Source organism: Eptatretus burgeri, chromosome 17 (assembly GCF_056783735.1).
Source record: "Eptatretus burgeri isolate ZD-2024b chromosome 17, Ebu_testis_v1, whole genome shotgun sequence".
Taxonomy (NCBI): domain Eukaryota; kingdom Metazoa; phylum Chordata; class Myxini; order Myxiniformes; family Myxinidae; genus Eptatretus; species Eptatretus burgeri.
Window position 1 is genome coordinate 57,654,771 of NC_140977.1, and position 23,358 is coordinate 57,678,128.

General features: G+C 45.1%; 1 protein-coding gene across 4 annotated transcripts in view; it reads right to left on the reverse strand.

Annotated features, from left to right (window-relative positions):
- Positions 1 to 23,358, reverse strand: part of TPCN2 (two pore segment channel 2) — a 75,840-nt gene that overhangs the window by 44,905 nt on the left and 7,577 nt on the right. For 2 of the 4 annotated variants that reach the window (XM_085863045.1, XM_085863044.1), the window contains exons 2-8: positions 16,847 to 17,404; positions 12,924 to 12,973; positions 7,211 to 7,287; positions 5,111 to 5,255; positions 4,796 to 4,912; positions 4,542 to 4,648; positions 3,998 to 4,070 (exon numbers count right to left, since the gene is read on the reverse strand). In XM_085863045.1, the coding sequence (XP_085719171.1) occupies positions 3,998 to 4,070; positions 4,542 to 4,648; positions 4,796 to 4,912; positions 5,111 to 5,255; positions 7,211 to 7,287; positions 12,924 to 12,973; positions 16,847 to 17,399 (1,122 nt within the window). In that variant the 5' untranslated portion in view covers positions 17,400 to 17,404. The remainder of the gene's footprint in view (positions 1 to 3,997; positions 4,071 to 4,541; positions 4,649 to 4,795; positions 4,913 to 5,110; positions 5,256 to 7,210; positions 7,288 to 12,923; positions 12,974 to 16,846; positions 17,405 to 23,358) is intronic. The other 2 variants (XM_085863046.1, XM_085863048.1) reach the window with 2 other exon arrangements.

A 23,358-nucleotide genomic window follows, 5' to 3' on the forward strand; every position in this document is an offset into this window, starting at 1 on the left:
AAGACTCAGCCTCATTGCGGGAGATGCCAATGACCCGAAATGCCTTGATTTCTACAGCGTGAAGCCGAGAGTGGTGGGAGGCAGGAGCACCAGCCCAGAGGGGAGAGCAGTACTCCATCAGGCTGCGGCCAAAAGCTTTGTAAGTGGTCAGGAGCTCAGGTGGGCCAAGGAAGGACTTTGAACGACGGAGGATTCCCAGTCAGCGACTAGCTTTGGAGGCGAGGTTTGAAATGTGGCTTTCCCAGGAAAGGTCATGGCAGATAGTGAGACCCAGAAGCTTGAAAGAAAGGACTTCTTCCAGAGGATTGTTGAGTAAGTGGATGGGTGGGGGGGGGGGTTCTAAACGGTCCTTTCGAAGAGACATAGTGAGTGTGAGATTTGTCTGTATTGAAAGACATGTTCCACGTTCTACGTGAAAGACAAAGACAAAGAAAGGCAAAGACATCTCCAGTTTATGATTTTATCCACATCAGCAGTGAGCGAAGAAGTTGCTGCTTGCCGGTCTGAGGGATGACAGATGGTACGGCAGAGGGTGGAGTCATCAGCAAAGAGATATTGAGGATTTTCCAGAGAGTCGGAGAGATCATTGATGAAAACCAGAAAAAGAACAGGGCCCAGAACACTACCTTGAGGAACTCCAGCCTGGACAGGAATGGGGGATGAAAGAACTCTATTTAGGGCCACACTGTGACTGTGCCAGGAGAGGAAGTCTGTGAGCCATGAGTGGAGATGGCCTTGGATACCATAGGAAGAGAGTTTGGTGAGCAGGGCAGGGGGCCAGACTGTATCTAAAGCACGTGATATGTCCAGGGATACGGCTCGGATTTCCTGTCTGGCATTGAGGACCTCCATCCATTGTTGGGAGAGCAAATGCATCATATCCAGGGTAGAGTGACCTGGTCTGAAACCAAATTGATGATCAGAAATCAAGCCATTGGAGAAGAGGAAGGATTTGATGTCTGAAGGGATGATGGATTCCATAACCTTGCTGATGATTGGGAGAAGGCTGATTGGTCTGTAGTTATAGGGATCTGTTTTTGCACCTTTTTTATGCAGGGCAGTGATGTTAGCAGATTTCCAAGCAGATGGCAGATGGCCTTGAGCAAATGAGAGGGTGAATAGAACAGAAAGAGGGTGAGCAAGAGCAGAAGAGCAGGCTTTGAGGACACGTGGGCTGATGCCGTCTGGACCGGTTGCAGAATCAGAGTCGAGGTTTGACAGCAAGCTCTCCACCTTGTCAGAAGAAAAGGACACAGAGTCCAGGGACAGTTGGGTGCAACTGGGTAAGGTGGGTAGAGAAAGTGATGTGTTTTGGACACAATATTTAGCTGCAAACACCGAGTTTAGGTATTCAGCTTTTTCACGTGCGGTATCAGTAGTGCTGCTATTTGAGGTAAGGGAGGGGATGGAGGGGGAAAATACACCAGAAACTGATTTGATTAAACGCCACCAGGATTTTGAGGAGGGAGAGAGGTTTGAGAGTTCAGACTTGAGATGAGAAAGATGTTTTCTGGCTCTCCTGAGGGTAGATACACACTTGTTCCGAGCTTTGTGGAAGGAACTGAGATTGCCCTCAGTTGGGTTTGCTTTCCATGAGGCAAAGGTAAGTTGTTTCAGGACAACTGCTTCACCACAAGCTTCAGTGAACCATGGGCGGGAAGAAGGGTAGGACAACTGAACACGAGAGGGGATAAATCTGTGCATGAGGGAGAGCAAGTTTCTTTGAAAGAATTCCCAGGATGAGTTGATGTTTGAGAAAGTAGTGATAGGAGACCAGTCTGTAAGTTTGATGGCTGCTTGGAGACCCTGCCAGTCGGCTTGAGTGAAATGCCAGACTCGACGGCGGTGAGGTGGTTCTCTGATCATAGCCAGAGAGATGTCCACTTTGACAAGGACGTGGTCAGAAGAATCGATTGGAGCGGAGGAAGAGCAGCAGATATTGTCAGGGAAATTTGTCAAAATCAGATCCAGATCCAGTGTGGGTGATTGCAGAAGAGCTAGGTAAGATGGCCACATGAGGTGGAGAAAAGGCTCTGTGCTGCTGGGTTGAGGCACAGTGGGGAGTAATGAGAGGGGGTAGAAGGCAGTTGAGGATTGGAGGAGGTGGAGTGATGAGATGGAGGAGAGAGGGCAGGGGAAGGAGGCAGCTTTGTGGATTTGAGGGGGGGACTTTGAAGGGGGCGGGCAACTTTGAGAACGGGGAGTGAGGGGGTGATTGGAAGAATAAGGGTGAGTGGGGAGAGTTGAGGGAGGTGATTGGAAGAATAAGGGTGAGTGCGGAGAGTTGAGAGAGAATGGTGAGGAGGGGGCAGGGCGGGCGAGTTTTTGAGAAAGGTTATAGGGAAGCTTGGAGGGAGAAGACTATGATGGCTGCTTTGAGAGGGAGGGGAGAGAGGGGTGAATTGGTACTAAAGTTGGGAAAAACAGGACGATTGATGGAACAGGAACATGCATTTGAAAGTGGGGTTTTAAATTTTTTTTAGTCAGAGATGCGATTAAAGACATTTCTTGAAGGATGCAATGAAGGTGAATTAAGAGAATGGAGAGAAGAAACGTAACAGATGGATTTTTTATACATGAGATGAAGTTAAGGACAAATTGAGAGCAAAAGTAATGAATTATGATACAGTAACGAGAACCACACGTGTGAAAGAGGAAGTTGAGGCATTAGACAAGACCGTTTTTATGATGATGATGATTATTATTATTATTTTTGATAAAGATTGCGTAGGATTAGGTAAAGGAAAGGTTGAAGTAAAATAGTGGAGGTGTATGGTGAATTTGGATCGGCAAATGCAGAGGGAAATTGATGGGTCGATGAAAATTCAAAGGAAGAGGAAGGGGTAGAGAAACACATGGTTTTGGGAGGTGTACAGTTCGAAAGGATAGAAGGAATTTTTTAATGGATTTTTGAAGATCAGGTAAGATTAGGGAAGATTAGGGAATGGAAGGTTGTAGAAAGAAATCGTGAAGGTAATGGTGAGGTGAAAGTGGATCGGCTCAAATAGAAGGAAGATGAAATGACGGCAGGAGGAGAAAGAAGAGTCGGTACTCCTGGATACGTGGGGAAGAGGTATGGAGGGAGAAAGGGTTTTTGTGTTTTTTTGTTTTATATTTTAAACTTTAAGACAAGAGACAGAGGGTGTCGTTGGGAGGGATAGAAGGGGGGCGGTGGGAAAAGTGGAGAAAATAGGACTTGATGGTAATGGGGAGAAAATACTAATATAAACCATCGTGCACCTAGACTAGAAAGCCGGGTAGGCCTCAAGGAAACCCGATAAGACAAGATCGACGAAAACTCACAAAATAGCACAAATTTTGAAACAAAACCGAACTAGAAACACACAGTAAACATGTAGGTCACAAAATAAACAGTCAAAACACGACAAATAACGACGGGAAACTTAACTTTAAGAAAGTCGGCAGAGACCCCTGAGAGAACTAGCCGTTGCCTCAAAATCCGGAACCGGAAGTCAAATTTATTTTATTTTACATTGATCCAAAGACTCATGGACAAGCTTGGTTATAAATCACATGGCGGACAAGGACATCAACCCTCGTCCTCACGACAACCGAATCTGATTCTTACCAACTGGAATCTTTTTGGACCCCAGAAAGGATTTGCTTGCAACTCTGTTCAGCAAGGTGGGATCTTGAAACATCATGTATATTTTTTATCGGTACATATAGGTAAAATATGAGACATCTTAGAACTAATAGAGAAATAACACATCAAAATGTAGGCCCGGTGTCTAAAAAAGACCCCCTGTTGGTACAATGAGGTTTAAGAGACATCAGTGGACTTTTACATGAATCACAAACTGATGAGTTGACAATAATGGACTAATCCAAAGGACAATGGACTATCCCAAACATATGGTGGATGGGCTTTGCACCCAGTGAACTGGTGTAATTAGTCATCGTTTTGGATGGGAACACCAACAGGCCAATAAGCCCTTAAACATACTGTATTTGCGGTGGTGTTGGATGATGGTACCTTTCCTTTTTGGAAGAACAAGATTGCCAGCATTGTAAAGAAGTAAAGATGGAAAGACAGCAGCGCCATCACCCTGAGAATGACAAACTTCCATTGGTTTCATACACGAGATTGTCCGCACTGCATCGCAAGCACCTCCGCACCTCATTACTCCCCCAACCTCATCTTCACAAGCGTCCTCTCCCCACCCCAGGTCAGCTCACTTCTAATTGTCCTCTGACCTGTAGGAAACTTGTTTTTTTAACATATATAAATCCCACCCCCCCCACCACCACCACCACCACCACCCTTCCCCCAAACCTATGACCCCTCCCCCGAGCCAAGATGCAAATTAATGAATAAACCTTTTGTTTCCTGCAAGTCATTGAGCTGAACCTATTTTACAGGAGTTGTACAACATTCTTGCTGAATGGCGAGACAAGAACAACTCGTGAAAATACAAGTAAAGACACATCAATGGTGCCTGCTATATTGTTTTCAGGTACAGTGAGCCATACAAACTTTCCAAACCTGTCAATTCACTTCCCTCTTTAAGGCCCTTTACCTCAGTATCTCAGGGATGGTGTAGCCGATGCATTTCAGAATCTTTTTCATATGTGAGGAGTTCTCGAGCAAGAAGAAGGGACGAAGGATTCGGCGAAGACGAAGCGGCTGGCCCACAATAGTACACAGAATAATGAGCACAACAGCAGTGGATAAAACGTGCAGGTAATGATGAGGTGGAACATGTGTGCATCAAAAGGAAGTGCTTTTGCAGGTGCGGTACACGGTCGTCAAACCGACAAACGTACGTCTCACCTCTTTGCAGACGTACGAGATGGAGATGCCCCAGTCAATGACAGAGAATATAATGCAGAAAAGGTACACCTGTAACCAGTGGGAACGAGCTACGCCGTCAATTTCCACCAAGGTGACCTGCAGGCAATCATTCGATCATTGCTAAACCCTCATCCTTTCGGACCACAACCAAATCCCAAACAGGATCATTTTACATGGTCATGACACAGAATGGTATAAAGATACCCTACAGTGAGGATTTGTCTGCCTTGTCGGACAGTATTACAGGAATAAACAATCAGGTTGGCAAGGTAGATGCAATAATTGGAGATAAACCTTGAGAGCAAGGTTTAGGAGGAAGACCAGCAGACAAATGGCTTCACACGTCTCCAGGGCACCGCATGGTATCTCAAAGGTCATCATGGTTGGCTTTTCGATGAAGGCAAGAAAGAGGAGTACCACAGTGGCGCCTTTCAGTGACCTGGCGCAAAACAAAGGAGCATGTACCCGATGAAATGAGTCTCATGAAGGATCCCCGGCCAAAGACAAAGTAAATAGTTGAGATAGTGGACAGGGTAAAAAGAGGTTGTTGTCTAAAATGCAAACACGTCAATGGGATAAAATGAGTAAAACTTGCTTCGTTCAACTCGTCATGTCACAACCGACGTTTCTTGAAATGGAACATCTACGAGTACACTGTCTGCCGTACGAAGAATCAAACACGTGATCGGCGACGATGCGATTTACTTATGTGACATCATGGGACACAGATGAGGTGAAAACATCTGAAGGAGATAAATGTTGAATCACTATGACCTAATCACATGATGCTGTGGTTTTGTTTTGTAGACGAAGTCGAGGCTCGTGGAGGAGCTCGACCATATAACGAATCAGTATAAGGGGTGGGGGGGGGGGCACACCAACAATGGGGTTGAGGGTTTGTGGTTGTCTTGGCGATATGATAGGCAATGGTGTCATGGCATAAATAAGAACGTTCCTGTTCAAATGGCCCAGTGAACAGGAGCATTATCGGTAATAAACAAGGCTCCTGGACCATGTTGTGGAAGAGTAGGCAACATATGTTGCTGTAAGATTTCATTCATACATCAAACTGCCGTCAGATCGCCATGGACATGGATCAAGTTGGTGCGTAAGGTTTCAACAAAACCATCCCACATCATGACACCTCCACGTCCAGAATTTGCGGCTTCCTAGACACATACTGGGGCATATCGCTCATTGCGTCTTCGGTCGGCCCATGCGTGGCCATCATGCCTTTCAAGGAAAAACCTGGATTTGTCACTGACCAGAACACTTGTCATTTCCCCCATATCCATCTGACTTGCTGATTTGACCCCTGCTAATGCGCTTCAATATGTCACGGTGCAAATATTGAATCAGAGATCCCTCCATCATGGAGATACCCAAACACGGTGTTGATACTTATCCTGTGAGGTCCAGGGAGGGCGTTTCTAGTACTCTGAATAATTTTAAAATGATTGCGTAGATGTATCGTTCCAAAGTCCTGAGCGGGAGTCGTTATCCTGAGACGTCTGTTTCTTGACATATCTCTTGTTGATCCAGTGGCTTGACAACGTTTTCTGAAGTCATAAACAGTTTCTCTACTCACGTTAAAGAGCCTTGCAACATGGCTAATGGAAGACCCTGCTGAAGGTGTCCAATTATTTAATTATTCCCATTTTATGACAGACCTGGCATTGTTGTAGATTGTTAAATAATGCTATCAGGGTGTTCTTGGATCCACACGCTGGTGTCTGAGAAAGACTGTTTCAAATTTGCTCAGAATGCTTCACATCACCTCCAAAAACCTCAAGGTGCACGAGCTGAACATGCTGAACGATTACATGCGGAAACTCACGATCATGTGTTCTGCACATCCCTCGTGCCAAAATGTGACTTGAAATGAACGCTGGAACAATCCCTCAACAATTACATAATCAATTCGACATGTTTGAGATTTTTTTAAATGCCGTAGTATGTATTACATACATCATTGACTCTTGATGAAGGTTCCCAATTGCTGTCACAACCAATTTCCTCCTGCACCATGACCTGTACCACATGCGCACACAACCACAGAGAATTTGCACTAGCCTCGGCACCACCTTGTGTTGTCATGACAATGGTACGTGGAGTACCAGCCCTGCTGATCACAAACCTGCCTCTGAAACGTCTTGCACTTGACAGGGTCATAAGAAAAATTGTTATTTTGGGAAACGTATTGAGTAAACGGTCTTAAGGACATGCAACTCCACCTTGATCCTTGTCTGCACCTCCTCACTTGTTAAAATTAGTAATTTGTGATGTGCTTCGAGCAATGAATGGGTTAATGAAATGCCAATCAAAACGCAATGCTTGGTGCAATTGTTCTGCAGCTACATGCCGATGATGATCAAAATATTAATGAGACAATACCATTGGAAAGCCTTTGAGTAGTAGAAATGATGAATTCTCAACGCCGTCTCATCTGTACGATGTGAGATGGAACGGTACTAAGGAAGGAGTGAAAAAAGGGGGGGGGAGGTTAATTTTAGTGGGACAGCAGGGTGAAGAAAAGGCAAAAATCAATGACACATAATGGAAGACAGATATCAGGTTAAGGGAATTGGGATTTAAGGGAGGGGGGGTGATGTGGGATTAATTTTGTTCAACTTGTGCTCTAAGGAGAGGTACAGCTCCCCCCCCCCAAACTCATTCTGTAGGTTGAATCCCTGGCCTTCCATGTATAGAGTGTACCTTGAACCTTGATGTACAAGAAAAAACAAGAAGTCCTGTATCAGTACAACTGTCTTCCCCTTATTACCCCTCATACCACATGATACCATAAATACGTACAAGCCTGGTATTGGCTTGAACTTTAAGGTGGCTGGCTTAAGATATTTGGTTCTTGTATTTGAGCCCCTGTCGTTCAGTTAGCTAACACCAGGCGGGTTGACTTAGCCTCTCATCCTTCCGAGGTTGGTAAAATGAGTACCAGCTGACAGAAACCAGGGGCACTGCATCAGCGCACAGCCACACTGCCAGCAATGATGCAACCAGCAACCACAGGCTGCATACTAAATAATAATAAACACTCATCATCCGGCTTCATTCCTTCGTACATCATGCAGGACGTACAAACAAGCTGAACCCACTTTGCAAATTTCCTTTTAGAGCACAATAAGGATGTACTAACTAACTAACTAACGAACACTCCACACTGTTCTACCTCTACCCACAGTGTGATGATCTCAGACCTCTCGTTGATCAAAAGCAAACAAGTCTTTTACACAGATCAAAAACCTTTCTACATTTTGTTCCTCATAATTTCATTCCCGACTCCGTCACGTCCGGCCTTTCTCCAGATTAATTCCTTATAGTGCAGCAGATAACTGCAAAAATACTTTGGTTTGTGATGCAAGCATGGAATTTGGCACAAATACTCTTTGAGGTCCACTTTTTTCAAAAAAGGCGCTGGCCACGCAAAATTCCAAGATGGCGACCATTTTTCAAGATGGCCGCCATATGCACAGAAAATTCCTCTTCTGCAGCTAAATATTTGAAACAAAACACAACATTAAGGGTGTAAACCAAAGTTTTTTTTGTGTCTAAGATTTTAGCATGATTATGATTATTCTTTGTAATGTAACACCTCACAGCATGGTTGTAACAAAGATGGCATCCAAGATGTCTGCCGCAAAACCAAAACAATGCTCATATTTCAGGAAATAACAGACATACTAAATTTTTGGATCTATACCTAGGTTTTTGGGATCAACTAATTAGGAGGACATGGTTTTAGATTCTAGTTCCCATGCATACTGCTGAAACAAAGATGGGAGTCCAAGATGGCTGCCACAATAGCGATAAACCATTGTTCACGAACTAGCATTTGGAACAAAATCAAGATTTAAATTTTTTTTTAAGGTTTACTAACTTGACAGATATGGACAGAAAAATTCTTCCCATTTTGCAAAGGGAAAAAAAAAAATCAACCATGGACAGTTAGTCATCATAGGAGATGCTGAGGCCATGCTCATGCAGCATTTCTACCAGGCTTCTCTTACTGAGAAGAAAAAAATAAATAAATAAATAAACACCCCCTCCACTCAAACAGGTGAAAAGCTGTTAGACCTCACACCTGCAACTGCAACTGCAGCTCAGACAATAGAGTTGTGCAGCTCAGACCAAGTCTGTAGCACTTTTACCTCCCATGACAACCTGATTTACAGCTGCATTTGGTCAATTGTTGGCAACTTTGAGAAATGGGAGAGTTGGATGTCCAGAAGACCTGCCATTCTTCACCAAACCACTGCTATCCCCAGTCAGCAGGGCTCTCTGCTTCTGGCTGACATTGGGTTGCCTGGGCTCACACACAACCAGCCTGGTAGGCAGCACATCTAGTGTGTTGGAGCAGAGCTGCTCTGGTTGGTGGAATGGCCTCGTAAGGCCTCTGCTTTCTGGCAAGCATGTCAAACCTGGCCTCGTCCACAGTGGCAGCAGTGCTGGACCTGTCGTACATTAGTATGACAAACTTCTCCAGTATCTCTAGGTCACCATCTTCCACTGTGAGAGGGTACTGACTCAGTTTGGAGAAGACAGGAGAGGCCTCTGGACAAATGTCCCATGTCTGCCAGGCAGTTTTCTTGCCCTTGTTGTGGAAGGCTGACACAGTGTCACAACCTGTGAAGGCATGAAAGATTAATATGCCTTTGACCTTCTCCTGGCCCACATAGTGACACAGGTCATGTACACTGATCCAGCACCAGCTCTGACCTTGTCCAAATGCTATCCACAACTGCTCTAGCCCCAAACTCTGAAGAGTGGGGGAAGGCACCAAGTGCAATGACAACAATATCTGTGTCATTAGCCTTGATCATGATAGCTTTGCTCCCATGCTCTGCAGCATATTTGGCATGCACAAAGATGCGGCTGTCAGCTTCCTTGTGAGAACACTTGTCCAGTCCCTGAAAACCAGTTTCATGAGTGCCGAGGACAGCAGGTCCCTTTGTGACAATGACAAAGTTTGGTGCAGACATTTGGACAACCTTGTCTGCAAGGAATTGAAACAACTCCATCTTGTTGTCACTGTGCCTGAAGAAGTTCCGCCAATTTGACGGAATGGTGTTCTTGTTTGTCACCTTGCGTCTTCCTCCCTGTCCACGTTTGGACCTGGTCTCGGCTTTGAGGCTGGACGGGTTGTACAGAAAGACGAGATGTGTCATCTTGTACTTGTTGCTGTAGGTCTGCATCACCGGCAGAAAGTCCAGAGTTGCATAGCTCTAAAAGGTCTTTCCTCTCTTTGGTGGCAAGGCATGGACCAAAGCTGACCCATCTACAATCAGGACATCTGCCTCGGGTTCTTGGTCTGTTGGTACAACATGAGTCTCAAGGATAGATGTCAGCTGAGACTTCTGGCAACTGTACAGCCTTCCACCCTCGCTTAGTACAGCTGGGAATGCCTGGTTGTCATGCTGGAAGAACTCCTGCAGATCACACTCTCTGCTCTGACAGGAGATGAACAGCTTTGAGAACAGCTGGCAATCCTCCTAAAGAAGCTTCTGCTTTGACGGTTTAGCAGAAGCAGAATCTCGCCTGAAAAAGTCAGCTTTGTTCTTCCTGATCGGCTCATAGAAAGAGGCTGGGTTTTTCTCCAAAGCCTGTGAAACCTCCTGAAATTTTGTCTGACCTCTCTCTCCAAGTGTGACTGCAGAAGTTCTGCTGAGTTGGGGTGAGCAATGTCTTTCGTGTCACGTGAGTACAGGTCTTGACTCTCTTCCTGGAAAGGATTGACATCACTATTATAATTATGCTAATCTTTCCTCCACCCTCTAAAATGCAATCTGACAAAATAAGTAATAATTCTAATGAAATACATTATCTTTATTACCTATTTGCCAACTTATAGTACTTAGTATTTCTATGTTTATTCATTGATGAGATATTTTTAAGTTTTACAGTGGCCATCTTGGATGCCATCTTTGTTGTGACAGGTAATTTTGCAATATATGACAAACAAGTGAACATTTATGCAATAAATCAGAAATAAAAGTATTTTACCACTAAATTTTGTGAAATGATAAATGATTATTACCTGCTTGATTTTTTTCTGGAGATACGGCTTAGCAACCATCTTGAAAATGGCAGCCATTTTAATTTTCAGCAGGAGCAATATTTTTGCATAAAGAGTGATCCTTGGAGACTAGAGATCATTTATGTTAAATTTCATGCTTGCATCATAAGATATTCTGATGAAAATAAGAAAATATCTTCAGCACAGTTCCTGAAATATCAGGATTTATAGATTTCATGGTGGCCATCTTGGACGCCATCTTTGCTTTGACCATTTGATTATGTACTGGAGCCCAGACAACATTCCTATTAGATTCTTTGACCCCTAAAACCTAGGTATACGCTCAAAATATTGTCTTTCATCCAAATACTTGCTTTAGGAATAATACTTTTCAATTTGGATAGCGGCCATCTTGGAAAATGGTCGCCATCTTGATTTTTTTCGTGGCCAGCGCCATTTTTTAACACAGTAGACCAAAGAGAGTATTTGTGCCAAATTTCATGATTGCATCACAAACCGAAGTATTCTAGGGGTATTTTGCAGTTATCTGCTGCACTATTACAACACAGCTCGGAAGGATTTACTTAGCTGGGGGTCTGGCTTCCCCCAAGGCTTTCTGCCCTCACTTTCACCCAAACACTATCTGTTTATCAACACCAAATATGTTTTTTTCTATGAATGTCCGACATCCCGCATTTCCCTTCACATCATGCCCCTCATTTATTTTGTATATGGAGTCAAGGCTCATGGAAGAGCTAGAACACTGAACGGATCAGGATGTAACATAACAAAAGTAACAGTAAAGGGGGGGGGGGGACACCAACACCAGAGTTGAAGGACAAAATAGAGGGAGACGTAAACAAACAATGTGTGTGGGGAGGAATGAGGGTAGTGGAGGATGCACGGAGTGGACAGGATGGATAAAGAAGGGAACCCTCATGAAGGAAAAGCTGGAAATCTGGAAGGAGGTGGACGGGAGGAGAATACATCATGATTTTGGATCGGGGACGATCTGAGATGGTGGCGAGCAGCTGTCTTGAAGACGTGGAGGGAAGAATGAGATTGAAGCGAATGTGGATGTTGTTTCCGCAAGTGAGGAAAAAAAAAAGAGTAACGAATGAGTGGAGCTGAGCAGTGATTCTGGATTTCGGTACTTTCACCAGGAGGGGGTTGATGTTGGACCGCGTGAGCCCTGCAGAAACCTAGGGGTGGGGGTGGGGGAGGGGGGGACAAAGCACGGAAAGAATGGAGAGAGAGACAGAGAGAGTGCAAGACCAGAAAGGACGCAGTAGAAAACAGAGAGACCACCAACCTGTCTGTGATGATGACGTGATAGACCCATTGACTCAGCTTTATCATGGGAGATTCCAATGATCTTGAAGGCCTTGGTTTCCACGGCATCAATCTCCCCTAAAATGGGAAGTCTCTCATTGCAGATGAACTTCCGCACAACCTGTCATTCAGGATAATGCTACTGGGGTTCTTACCAGGGTATAAGGGTGGGTGGGTGGATGGTGGTGGTCGTTATTTAGCCCCAGACAGTTCTCTATAACAGGCCCACGACATGGGGACAGCTGATCAATTTCTCAAGAGAGACTCAGAGATCCCCCACATCCAAGCCTTCATGAAGCCAGCCAGGGCCATGAGACAGAGACAGAGACAGAGACAGAGACAGAGACAGAGACAGAGGAGGTAGGCTGATCCTTGGGGACTGTTTGGCACTCTGACCGTGACCATGCTACCATGATGGATCCGGGCAGCAGGGATGAGTGGGTAAGATTTAACCACCCAATTTGTGTTGGGGGGTACAACCACCATGAAGCAACCTTGATAGTTGCGGAAAGGGTGGTTTTGTGATTGCATGGTACAGGAGGGAAACTGACTTTTAGAACAAGTGATATATTTCTCAATTTTCCACAGTGTCCTCTCTGTCCTCTTACCTGTTCATTTCTTGCTTACTTTGTCCAACTGGAGCCCCATTGTTCCCATTGCCACGACTTTATTACATTGTCACCTCACACTTCCACAGGCCTCGATCTTAGATAGAGAGTATGAACTAAACAAGAAAGTACACACCTGTATTGCATCATCCAGAAAAACAACAGCTGTCTGTAAGCACAGAGGATCTGAGGAAGAAGGATAAAGACAGTCGGTCAATCAAAGACAGACACTTGACTGTATCCAATGGTACATTGCTATTTGTAGAGAACACCAAGACTTATGGTAATGTGCATCCCAATGATGCGACTGTATGAAAGTTTTCCATGTTGTACCATGGTCATGACATCACGCTGTTCACTTACTCCTTCAACCTTTATGCAGGAAACACAACCAACCCTCCTCAACATTATGTATTCCCAGCAATGTCTCCTCCAGATCCTAATTGATCAAACTCCCAATGCATGCTTGCACTCAGCACAACCTCCTTAAAAACAATCCTCCTTTACCTTGTGTTTGGTGGTGCATTTGTGTTTGGGCAAGTCCAACAGCTCTATTTAACAAATGGACATTCTTAAGGTCGTAAGGAACCTCACTCATAACATTTCAAGCTGTTACGCCCGTCACCGAAGGTGGATGGAGATTACGTTTTCACCGCTGTGTTTGTGACTTACAAAATCGAAGACGCACAATTTACAGTACCTTTAGAAAGTTGAGAATTCACACCCCTCGACTTTCATCACATTGTGTTGCGTTACAGCCTGAATTTCAAATGGATTAAATTAAAAAATTCGTCACCGATCCACACAAAATACCCCATCATGACAAAGCGGAAACATGTTTTTCGAAATTTTTATAAACTAATAACAAATTTACATAAGTGTTCAACCCCCCGAGTGAATACTTTGTCGAAGCACCTTTGAGAGCGATTGCAGCTTCGAGTCTTCTTGGGTATGTCTGTATCAGCTTTACACACCTGGATTTGGGGATTTTCTCCCATTCCTCCTTGCAGATTCGCTCAAGCTCTGTCAAGTTGGATGGGGAGCCCAAGGAGACTCCAACAACTCGCTAACCGAGTGTATCCAGAGGCACAATGTGGTTTCCGAGCAGGTAGATCCACTGTGGATGTGATCGTCTCCCTTCGTCAGCCTCAAGAGAAGGGCAGGGAACAGAACACACTGCTCTACCTCGCTTTCGTGGATCTCACAAAAGTTTTGACACTGTTGGCAGAATGGGTTTCGACAAGGTGTTAGAACGGATTGGCTGTCCCCCAAGCTTCTAAGTCTCATCCATTCCTTTCATGACAACATGCATGGCACAATACAGTTTGATGGTACCACTTCAGAAAGCTTCGAGATCAATAACAGAGTGAAGCAGGGCTGTGTCCTGGATCCAACGCAGTTTGGTATTTTGTTCTCGGTACTTCTGAGGTACTCTTTCCTTGCAGACATGGAAGGAATCTACCTTCACACCAGGACAGATGGCAAGCTGTATAACCTGTCAAGATTAAGAGCAAAGAGAAAAGAGCGACGCGTCCTCATCAGAGAACTTCTCCATGCCGATGACGCTGCACTTGTCACCCGCATCGAAGACTGGCTCCAGAAGCTAATAGATCGCCTCTCCCATGCATGCACGATGTTCTCTCTCGCCGTCGGTGTCAAGAAAACCGTCATGTTGGGACAAGATGTCACAACCCAGCCCCTGATTGCACTAAACAATACTCTGCTGGAAGTCGCCAGCAAATTCAGTTATCACTGGTCGATAGTGACGAACAACTCGTCTCTCGACGATGATGAACTGAACGTATGCATCGGGAAAGCAGCGATCACCTTTGGTCGTCTAACAAAGAGGGCATGGAGGAACAACAATCTGACCCTCAGAACCAAGATGCTGATCTGCAAGGTGTGCATCATAAGCACCCTACTACACGGCTGTGAAACATGGACGACTTATAGCTGCCAAGATCGGAGACTGAACAATGCCCAGCTTCGCCCTCTACGACGCATCCTTGGCATCACGTGGAAGGACAGATGCACAAATGCAGATGTCCTCTCCCAGGCAAACCTGCCAAGCATCCCTGCACTCATCAAGTAAAGATTACTTCAATGGCTTGGGCATGTGCACAGGATGGAAGGTGGACGTATCCCAAAGGACGCCCTATATGGGGAGATAGCCGGGGCCAAAAGACCAAAAGGGCGCCTGAAGGTGAGGTGGAAAGATTTTTTTTTTAATGGAAATCACCCCAAACAAGGCGTAAAGGTACTCTTGGTAAGGATGTTTGTAAGCAGGATATGAAAGCCCGACACATCAAGTTTGACATGTGAAAGACTGTCGCCAACTCCAGAGACACATGGCGATATCAATTATGGGCTGGGATGAGCCATCACAATGACCGGTGGCTGTAGCAGCTGCACGACAGACGCTGTCGCCGCAAACATCATCATCCCACAACGACAGGAGACAACAACCACACCAACCAGTTCAGATGTGGCACCTGTGGTAGACTATGTCGCTCCCAAATCGGCCTATACAGTCACCAACAGAAGTGTAATACATGACTGACCTCACCAAGAAGAGCTGCATATCTACCACCTTGCACAGATGAACGGTTGCCATTGCTAATTAGAGACAATATAAAAATACCTATTTTACATTGGTATATTCGACATGTCGACCTTGAGAGCCCTTACATCCTTTAGACCCCTTAGAAGCCAAAGACCCTTTCAAACCCTCTAAGACCCTTAATAACCCTAAGGCCCTGGAAGACCCTTTAGACCCCGAAGATGCCTTAAGACCCTTTAGAATTTAGGCCCCGAGTACTCTTAAGATCTTGAAGGCCCTGTAGACCCCCATTAGTCCCATAAGACCCCGTTAGACCTTCTGTCTGAGGGCCTTCTGCAATAACACTTGAGGGTCACCAGTCAGAATCAAAAGACCCCCCCCCCCGTTGATAAACCATCTCAGATCCAGGCAAAAATAGCATTCTTTTCCTGTAGTAATTCTCTGCAGACTACTGTAGTAGGACCTGTGACCAACTATAGTATATGAGAGTACGGCTCTCGTATACTGTAGTTCTAACTGTAGCATTTTTGCCAGGGGTACCAAGGGTACAAAATTGAATTAATTAATTATTTATTTTATGTTTTTTTTTTTTCAGGTTCTGCTCATCTCGGTTAGTGGCATCGGGAAAAGTCCCCAAATGGAAGAGAAAAAAACGGTATCCATGACAACAATTCCACCCATTATGATCAAATGGGATTTGTTTTTTTTGTAATATTATTGCCAAAGCTCAGGAATTTTTCCAAGATATCACATAAACATATTTGTACACATGTGTAGTTTATGTGTATAAAATCTGGTCAAAATAAGTCAAAGGTCAAGGTCAATGCCATCCAAAACATGTAAAACACCTTTTAGGCGGTTATTAACAAAATATGTTCTGCACACCATTCCATCATGTAAAAACACTTGATCGGTCAAATTTTCCAAAGTGCTGTTTCCATGGCAACTATTGTTTATTTCGATTTCGCAAGTGTCATGCTATGCACGACATCTTTCTTGTTTGTTCGTCTGTGAGCAATGATACCTCAAAAGCTTACGGACGGATTCGGACAAAGCATGGTGGATATGTTCGGTGTGTGACGAGGACAAAATGGATTCGATTTCGGTGAAGATCTGAATGCGGATCCGGATATGAGCGTTATTTAACCGATTTTTCATCATTAATTAGAGGTGGGGCCAAAAACGATATGTAGCACAATATCTCAAAAGGTTGTGGACGCATTCGGACGAAACTTGGTGGACGAGTTGGGTTGGTGACAAAAACGAGCCGATTAGATTTTGGTTGAAGGTACGGATACAGATCCGTGGGATACAAAATGTAAACCGTTCAGCCTGGCAGAGGTATGCGCTCGATCCAGTGCCATTCTACTTTGTCATGAGAACTTGTTCAAAGTTTGATTCGATTTTATTTAACATACATCAGGAACATCGGAAACACGACGCGCGTCGACAGCCAGGTTTAACGTCCAACCATGACGGTGACAATGGCAGCAACTCACCTGACATGTAACTTGCGCGGCTCTTGTTTTCCTTTTCTTCATTTGCATAAAACTCTTCACGGAACGCAGGGTTATCTTTTCCCTCACAGTCTTCTGCACCAATTGTAAATGTCGGACGTTTATGTCCATTCCCACAGTCGTTCACGTCCTGCGTTGCCTTTCCCATCTGTTGGCTGCATTCATCCATCGCAAATCCCTCACAACTTTTCTCATCAATCTCTGAAAAAGACATTGTACTCCTCCTGTCTGTCGATTCCCCGAGTGACATACAACGCCTGTTTTTGCAATCCGCAAATGACACTCTCCACCCATCTTTGCAACCTCTTTCCTCTTGCTTCACGTCAACGTTTCCTGACATCTCTATTTTGCCATCACTGCTCCGTCTTCTCTTTCGCCATTGCTTTTTTTCTTTGATGATCAAACCCTGTGTCGGCTGCGACGATCTCCCCTGATCCTGTTCCGGCCCCTCGCAGACTCCCCCATAATTGGCTGGCACAGTTCTGGCATCATCAGGAGCATCTGGGGGTAACAGGTGACTCCATTCATCTCCCATCAAATCTGCATAACAAATGACAGAACAAGTGATGATGATACAATCATGATGCCAACAACAACTCTTTTCAAAAAAATGGCAGTCTGGTTAGGGTTATAGTCTGAGCCCTTGCCTCAAGATCGTGTGACCATCCTTAAAATGCATGCACTTCATGAAAATAGCTGTTGGTCCGTTATGTGTTCGCTATTCAAGTCATACCATACATGTAATTAATAAGGTTCTCAACGGGATAGACTGAATTAAATCCATTCTAATTATAACAAGTTGCTGGCAACTTTCAAGGCTTCCGAGCAGTAGAATGTCGAGGTGAAGAGAGTAAAGAGACATGTTCAAATGTAAAGTTTTTCAAGTGGTGCTGGCCGCCTATTTACCTCTCCTCCGCAAACTTGAACCTTCCTGGCGGTTCGATGAAGTACAAAGAACTTTGACCAAGAAGAAGGCCATTTTACCCATCATGCATGCACTGCATCAACAACACTAAATGTAATCTGACAGGTTCATTGACGTTACCCCATCCATCCATCGGGACCATACTCTGTGCAGAGCGTTGGTGCTGGTTAAGCAGTCTCCTTGGCTATCGGGTACAAACCTGGACAGGTCGCCACTCCGACACAGAATACCAGCAAGCTGGCACTCATTTTACCGACCTCGGGAGGATGACAGGCAGAGTCAACCCCACCTGGTATTAATTCAACAGCTGAGTGGGGTTTGAACTCAGGGTCATTGGATCCCAAGCTCACCATCAAAACCACTGAGCCAACACCAGGCTTATAAGTTACCCCATTCCCAAGTTATTGCAATTTCCCCTCCCCCCTTTTTGTTTGGTAGTTGTCGGTTGATTTGTTCTTTTTCTGTTTCAACCACACTTCCCCCTTCCTCTTCTTGCTGTGGTTCAGCTAGTTCACCTCCTTTTAATCTCATTCTCACTTCTACTCTGTCGTTGGTGTTTCTCCCTTTCCAAATGCCTCCATCATGTACTGTATACAAAAACACAAGGTTTGATTCCCCTGGGGGAGGGGGGGGGGGAATTGACCCCATTTCTGGCTTCCTGGTCATCATCTCTGTTGACAGATGCTAACATGATAACAAATCGAAGACATCTACATTGGCTCCAAAACCAAAGTATGCGGTGAAATGAAGCATCCCAAACGAACGCACTGAATGGGTCTTCGACCGAAGGTCAGGGCTCGTGATGAGACAAAAACCCACAGAAGAATGAAATTCTCGTTTAAACCAATCAACTGTTTCTGCTGCCACCAACTGGCCCCTTGAGTGTCACAGGCCATTTCGGGGAAACATTTCTCCATTTATTTTGCTGTTCCCTTCATTATCTTAAACATCTCCATCCAAGCTCCTCGTAATCACCTCCTTTATAATGTATAGAGACCTGTCACCTTGATCCACTGCTCATAGCTGAGTCGAGCGAGGTCCGGAACCAATCTAATTGTTTAATGCTGAACCCACTCTCTGGCAGCTCTATCCTTTTAGATTGTTATTTCCCATCCCCAACACCTTACACTTGCTCAGGTTAAACTCCATATGCCAATCTTTTGCCTCATCTATGCAAATATCAACACTTTCCTGAATCTGATCACCACCCCCTCTGATATCCACCTTACCTCCAAGCTTTGTGTCATCTGCAAATTTGGAAAGCCTACTATTCACCCCATTATCCAAATCGTTGATGTAAATAATGAATAGTAATGGTCCAAGTACTGATCCCTGAGGTACCCCGCAACTTACATCCTCCCAGCAAACGTCCTTCCACTCACAGCCACTGTTTACTTCCTACCACTAAACCAGTTTCCAATCCAATTAGCTACCTGACCAGCCACTCCACAAGCCCTCACCTTTGCGAACAACCTCCGACGTGGTACCTTATCAAATGCCTTTTTTAAATCTAGATATACTATGTCTACTGCCTTTCCCTCATCCACCCAATCAGAAACTGCTTCATCGAACTCGAATGCTCTTAGATTACCGAGCTGTTCCTTCACTTCCTCCACTTCAACCTGGATTTTGTGCAAAAACCCTTCTTCACCTCCTTGATAGATACTCTCAGCTATTGGCAATTCTCCTTAGCCTGGTGTTAGCTTAGTGGCTAGGGTGACAGGCTTAGGATCTTAGAGTCCTGAGTTCAAACCCCATTAGCAGCTGAATTAACACCAGATGGGGTCGACAGCCTGTCATCCTTCTGAGGTCAGGGGGCACAGCATCAGTGGCACAGCCGTGCTTCCAAGAAATGATAGCTACCCGACAACCAAGCTGCCATACGCAAGAACAGATTGTCAATTCTGCTGACTGTTCTTGTGTAAAAGTTGAAGCAAAATACCTGTTTAATAAGCCTGCCATCTCACTTTCATCACTAACCACTCTCCCAGTGCGATTCCTCAATGGGCCCACACTGGTCCTAACCTGTTCTTTCCCCCTGATATACTTAAAGAAAGCCTTGCTATTATGCATAATATTCTTAGCCACGTCCTTCTCATGCTCTCTTTTGTCTTGTCGAGTTATTTTATCAACTTGCCTCCGTTTACAAGTCATACTTCAGGGGTTTTGGAGATATCTTGTCAAAAGGTCACAAACCCACGATGACCATCAAGCCTGTTGACCAATCAGGTTCATTGAAATGACCATGAAGGACAAGATCTGAAAACTTTGAACAACCCTGTGAAGTTTGTGAGGGTGGGATATCTGAGAAAAGAATCATTTAAAATCACAACAAGAACAAGAACTTATCGGTTTATGGCTCGGAAGTTCCCGACCGGCTCGCAGATTGGAAATTTTCATTTTAAACTACAAAATGGACTTTGACATTTGACTTGAGTGACACGTTTGTCGGCTCTTTAAAACGATTGTGGAGGACGTTTGTCGTCATCTAGAATAGGAAACATGCTTTCCCTATAAAATAAAATAAAATAAAATAAAAATCACAAAAGCTACACAACTACAGGTGGAGGTTTGAACTCGAGCTCTGATCCGCTGCCATTCCAGGTTCTGTCTATCGAGGTGAAAAATGGAAAAAAAAAACTCCAAAACATGACACAAGCAGTTCTCAAAACCACAAAGAAACCACAGTGGTGAACGTATGGCTTCGGGTAAACCTTTCAGAGCTTATCATCACGGTTCAGACTCGTGTTATCGGTTAGGTACCATCATGCAATCCAATGGAAAGGGAACAAGATGCAACTTCACACACATGGACCGGCAACAGTGATCTAAATTTGTCCATATCTTGCGTGGATAGTGGTAGTAGTAGTAGTATACACTGGTACTCATTTTTGCCGACCTCGGAAGGATGACAAGCTGAGTCAACCCCACCTGGTGTTAATTCAGCAGCCAACAAGGGCTCAAACTCAGTACCCTAAGATTCCAAGTCAACCCCCAACTACGAAGCCAACGACACACAGTTCGACAAAACGATAACAAGGCAATCAACACTCCATCAATCTCTTTGGTGATTTGACAAATTCAACGTATCTTTCCATCCTGGACAATATCGCTGTCCAACCTTATCACTTCAGAATGATCATCAAACGAGCCCACCTATACATTTCCAAGCACAGCCGAGAGAAGACGTTAAATTACATGAACTTCTAGGTCTCATCGTAAACCATGACCTCCCCTGTGCTGCCTGGGCAGCAAATCTGACCTCCAAAGCCAGGCACGGTGAAAGAATCCTTGATCATTCCAGGTCATCCTTCAAAGAGCAGAACTATTCACTGTCCATGGCTCGATCGAGTACAGCTCTGTACTGTGGGCTGGTGCTTAGGTATCACGTCTGTCTCTCCTGAATGATGTGCAACATAAAGTTCTCAAAACTATTTGAATCTTCAGCGATGAGGACAAAACACAAGACGTGTTTCTCTCACATGGCGGACAGGTCGATTGGTAATCTCTCTGGTTTAGCTCCTTCTGATCACTAATCCCTTGACTTTACCTATCAACTCGAGGGTGTATCAAGTGTGGAAGTTTGCATCACGTGTGGAAGTTTGCACCACGTGTGGAAGTTTGCACCAAGTGTGGAAGTTTGCACCAAGTGTGGAAGTTTGCACCAAGTGTGGAAGTTTGCACCAAGTGTGGAAGTTTGCACCAAGTGTGGAAGTTTGCACCAAGTGTGGAAGTTTGCACCAAGTGTGGAAGTTTGCACCACGTGTGGAAGTTTGCACCACGTGTGGAAGTTTGCACCACGTGTGGAAGTTTGCACCACGTGTGGAAGTTTGCACCAAGTGTGGAAGTTTGCACCAAGTGTGGAAGTTTGCACCAAGTGTGGAAGTTTGCACCAAGTGTGGAAGTTTGCACCACGTGTGGAAGTTTGCACCACGTGTGGAAGTTTGCACCACGTGTGGAAGTTTGCACCACGTGTGGAAGTTTGCACCACGTGTGGAAGTTTGCACCACGTGTGGAAGTTTGCACCACGTGTGGAAGTTTGCACCACGTGTGGAAGTTTGCACCACGTGTGGAAGTTTGCACCACGTGTGGAAGTTTGCACCACGTGTGGAAGTTTGCACCAAGTGTGGAAGTTTGCACCAAGTGTGGAAGTTTGCACCAAGTGTGGAAGTTTGCACCAAGTGTGGAAGTTTGCACCAAGTGTGGAAGTTTGCACCAAGTGTGGAAGTTTGCACCAAGTGTGGAAGTTTGCACCAAGTGTGGAAGTTTGCACCAAGTGTGGAAGTTTGCACCAAGTGTGGAAGTTTGCACCAAGTGTGGAAGTTTGCACCAAGTGTGGAAGTTTGCACCAAGTGTGGAAGTTTGCACCAAGTGTGGAAGTTTGCACCACGTGTGGAAGTTTGCACCACGTGTGGAAGTTTGCACCAAGTGTGGAAGTTTGCACCAAGTGTGGAAGTTTGCACCAAGTGTGGAAGTTTGCACCAAGTGTGGAAGTTTGCACCAAGTGTGGAAGTTTGCACCACGTGTGGAAGTTTGCACCAAGTGTGGAAGTTTGCACCAAGTGTGGAAGTTTGCACCAAGTGTGGAAGTTTGCACCAAGTGTGGAAGTTTGCACCACGTGTGGAAGTTTGCACCACGTGTGGAAGTTTGCACCAAGTGTGGAAGTTTGCACCAAGTGTGGAAGTTTGCACCAAGTGTGGAAGTTTGCACCAAGTGTGGAAGTTTGCACCACGTGTGGAAGTTTGCACCAAGTGTGGAAGTTTGCACCAAGTGTGGAAGTTTGCACCAAGTGTGGAAGTTTGCACCACGTGTGGAAGTTTGCACCAAGTGTGGAAGTTTGCACCAAGTGTGGAAGTTTGCACCAAGTGTGGAAGTTTGCACCAAGTGTGGAAGTTTGCACCAAGTGTGGAAGTTTGCACCAAGTGTGGAAGTTTGCACCAAGTGTGGAAGTTTGCACCAAGTGTGGAAGTTTGCACCACGTGTGGAAGTTTGCACCAAGTGTGGAAGTTTGCACCACGTGTGGAAGTTTGCACCAAGTGTGGAAGTTTGCACCACGTGTGGAAGTTTGCACCACGTGTGGAAGTTTGCACCACGTGTGGAAGTTTGCACCAAGTGTGGAAGTTTGCACCAAGTGTGGAAGTTTGCACCACGTGTGGAAGTTTGCACCAAGTGTGGAAGTTTGCACCAAGTGTGGAAGTTTGCACCAAGTGTGGAAGTTTGCACCACGTGTGGAAGTTTGCACCACGTGTGGAAGTTTGCACCACGTGTGGAAGTTTGCACCACGTGTGGAAGTTTGCACCAAGTGTGGAAGTTTGCACCAAGTGTGGAAGTTTGCACCAAGTGTGGAAGTTTGCACCAAGTGTGGAAGTTTGCACCAAGTGTGGAAGTTTGCACCAAGTGTGGAAGTTTGCACCAAGTGTGGAAGTTTGCACCAAGTGTGGAAGTTTGCACCAAGTGTGGAAGTTTGCACCACGTGTGGAAGTTTGCACCAAGTGTGGAAGTTTGCACCAAGTGTGGAAGTTTGCACCAAGTGTGGAAGTTTGCACCAAGTGTGGAAGTTTGCACCACG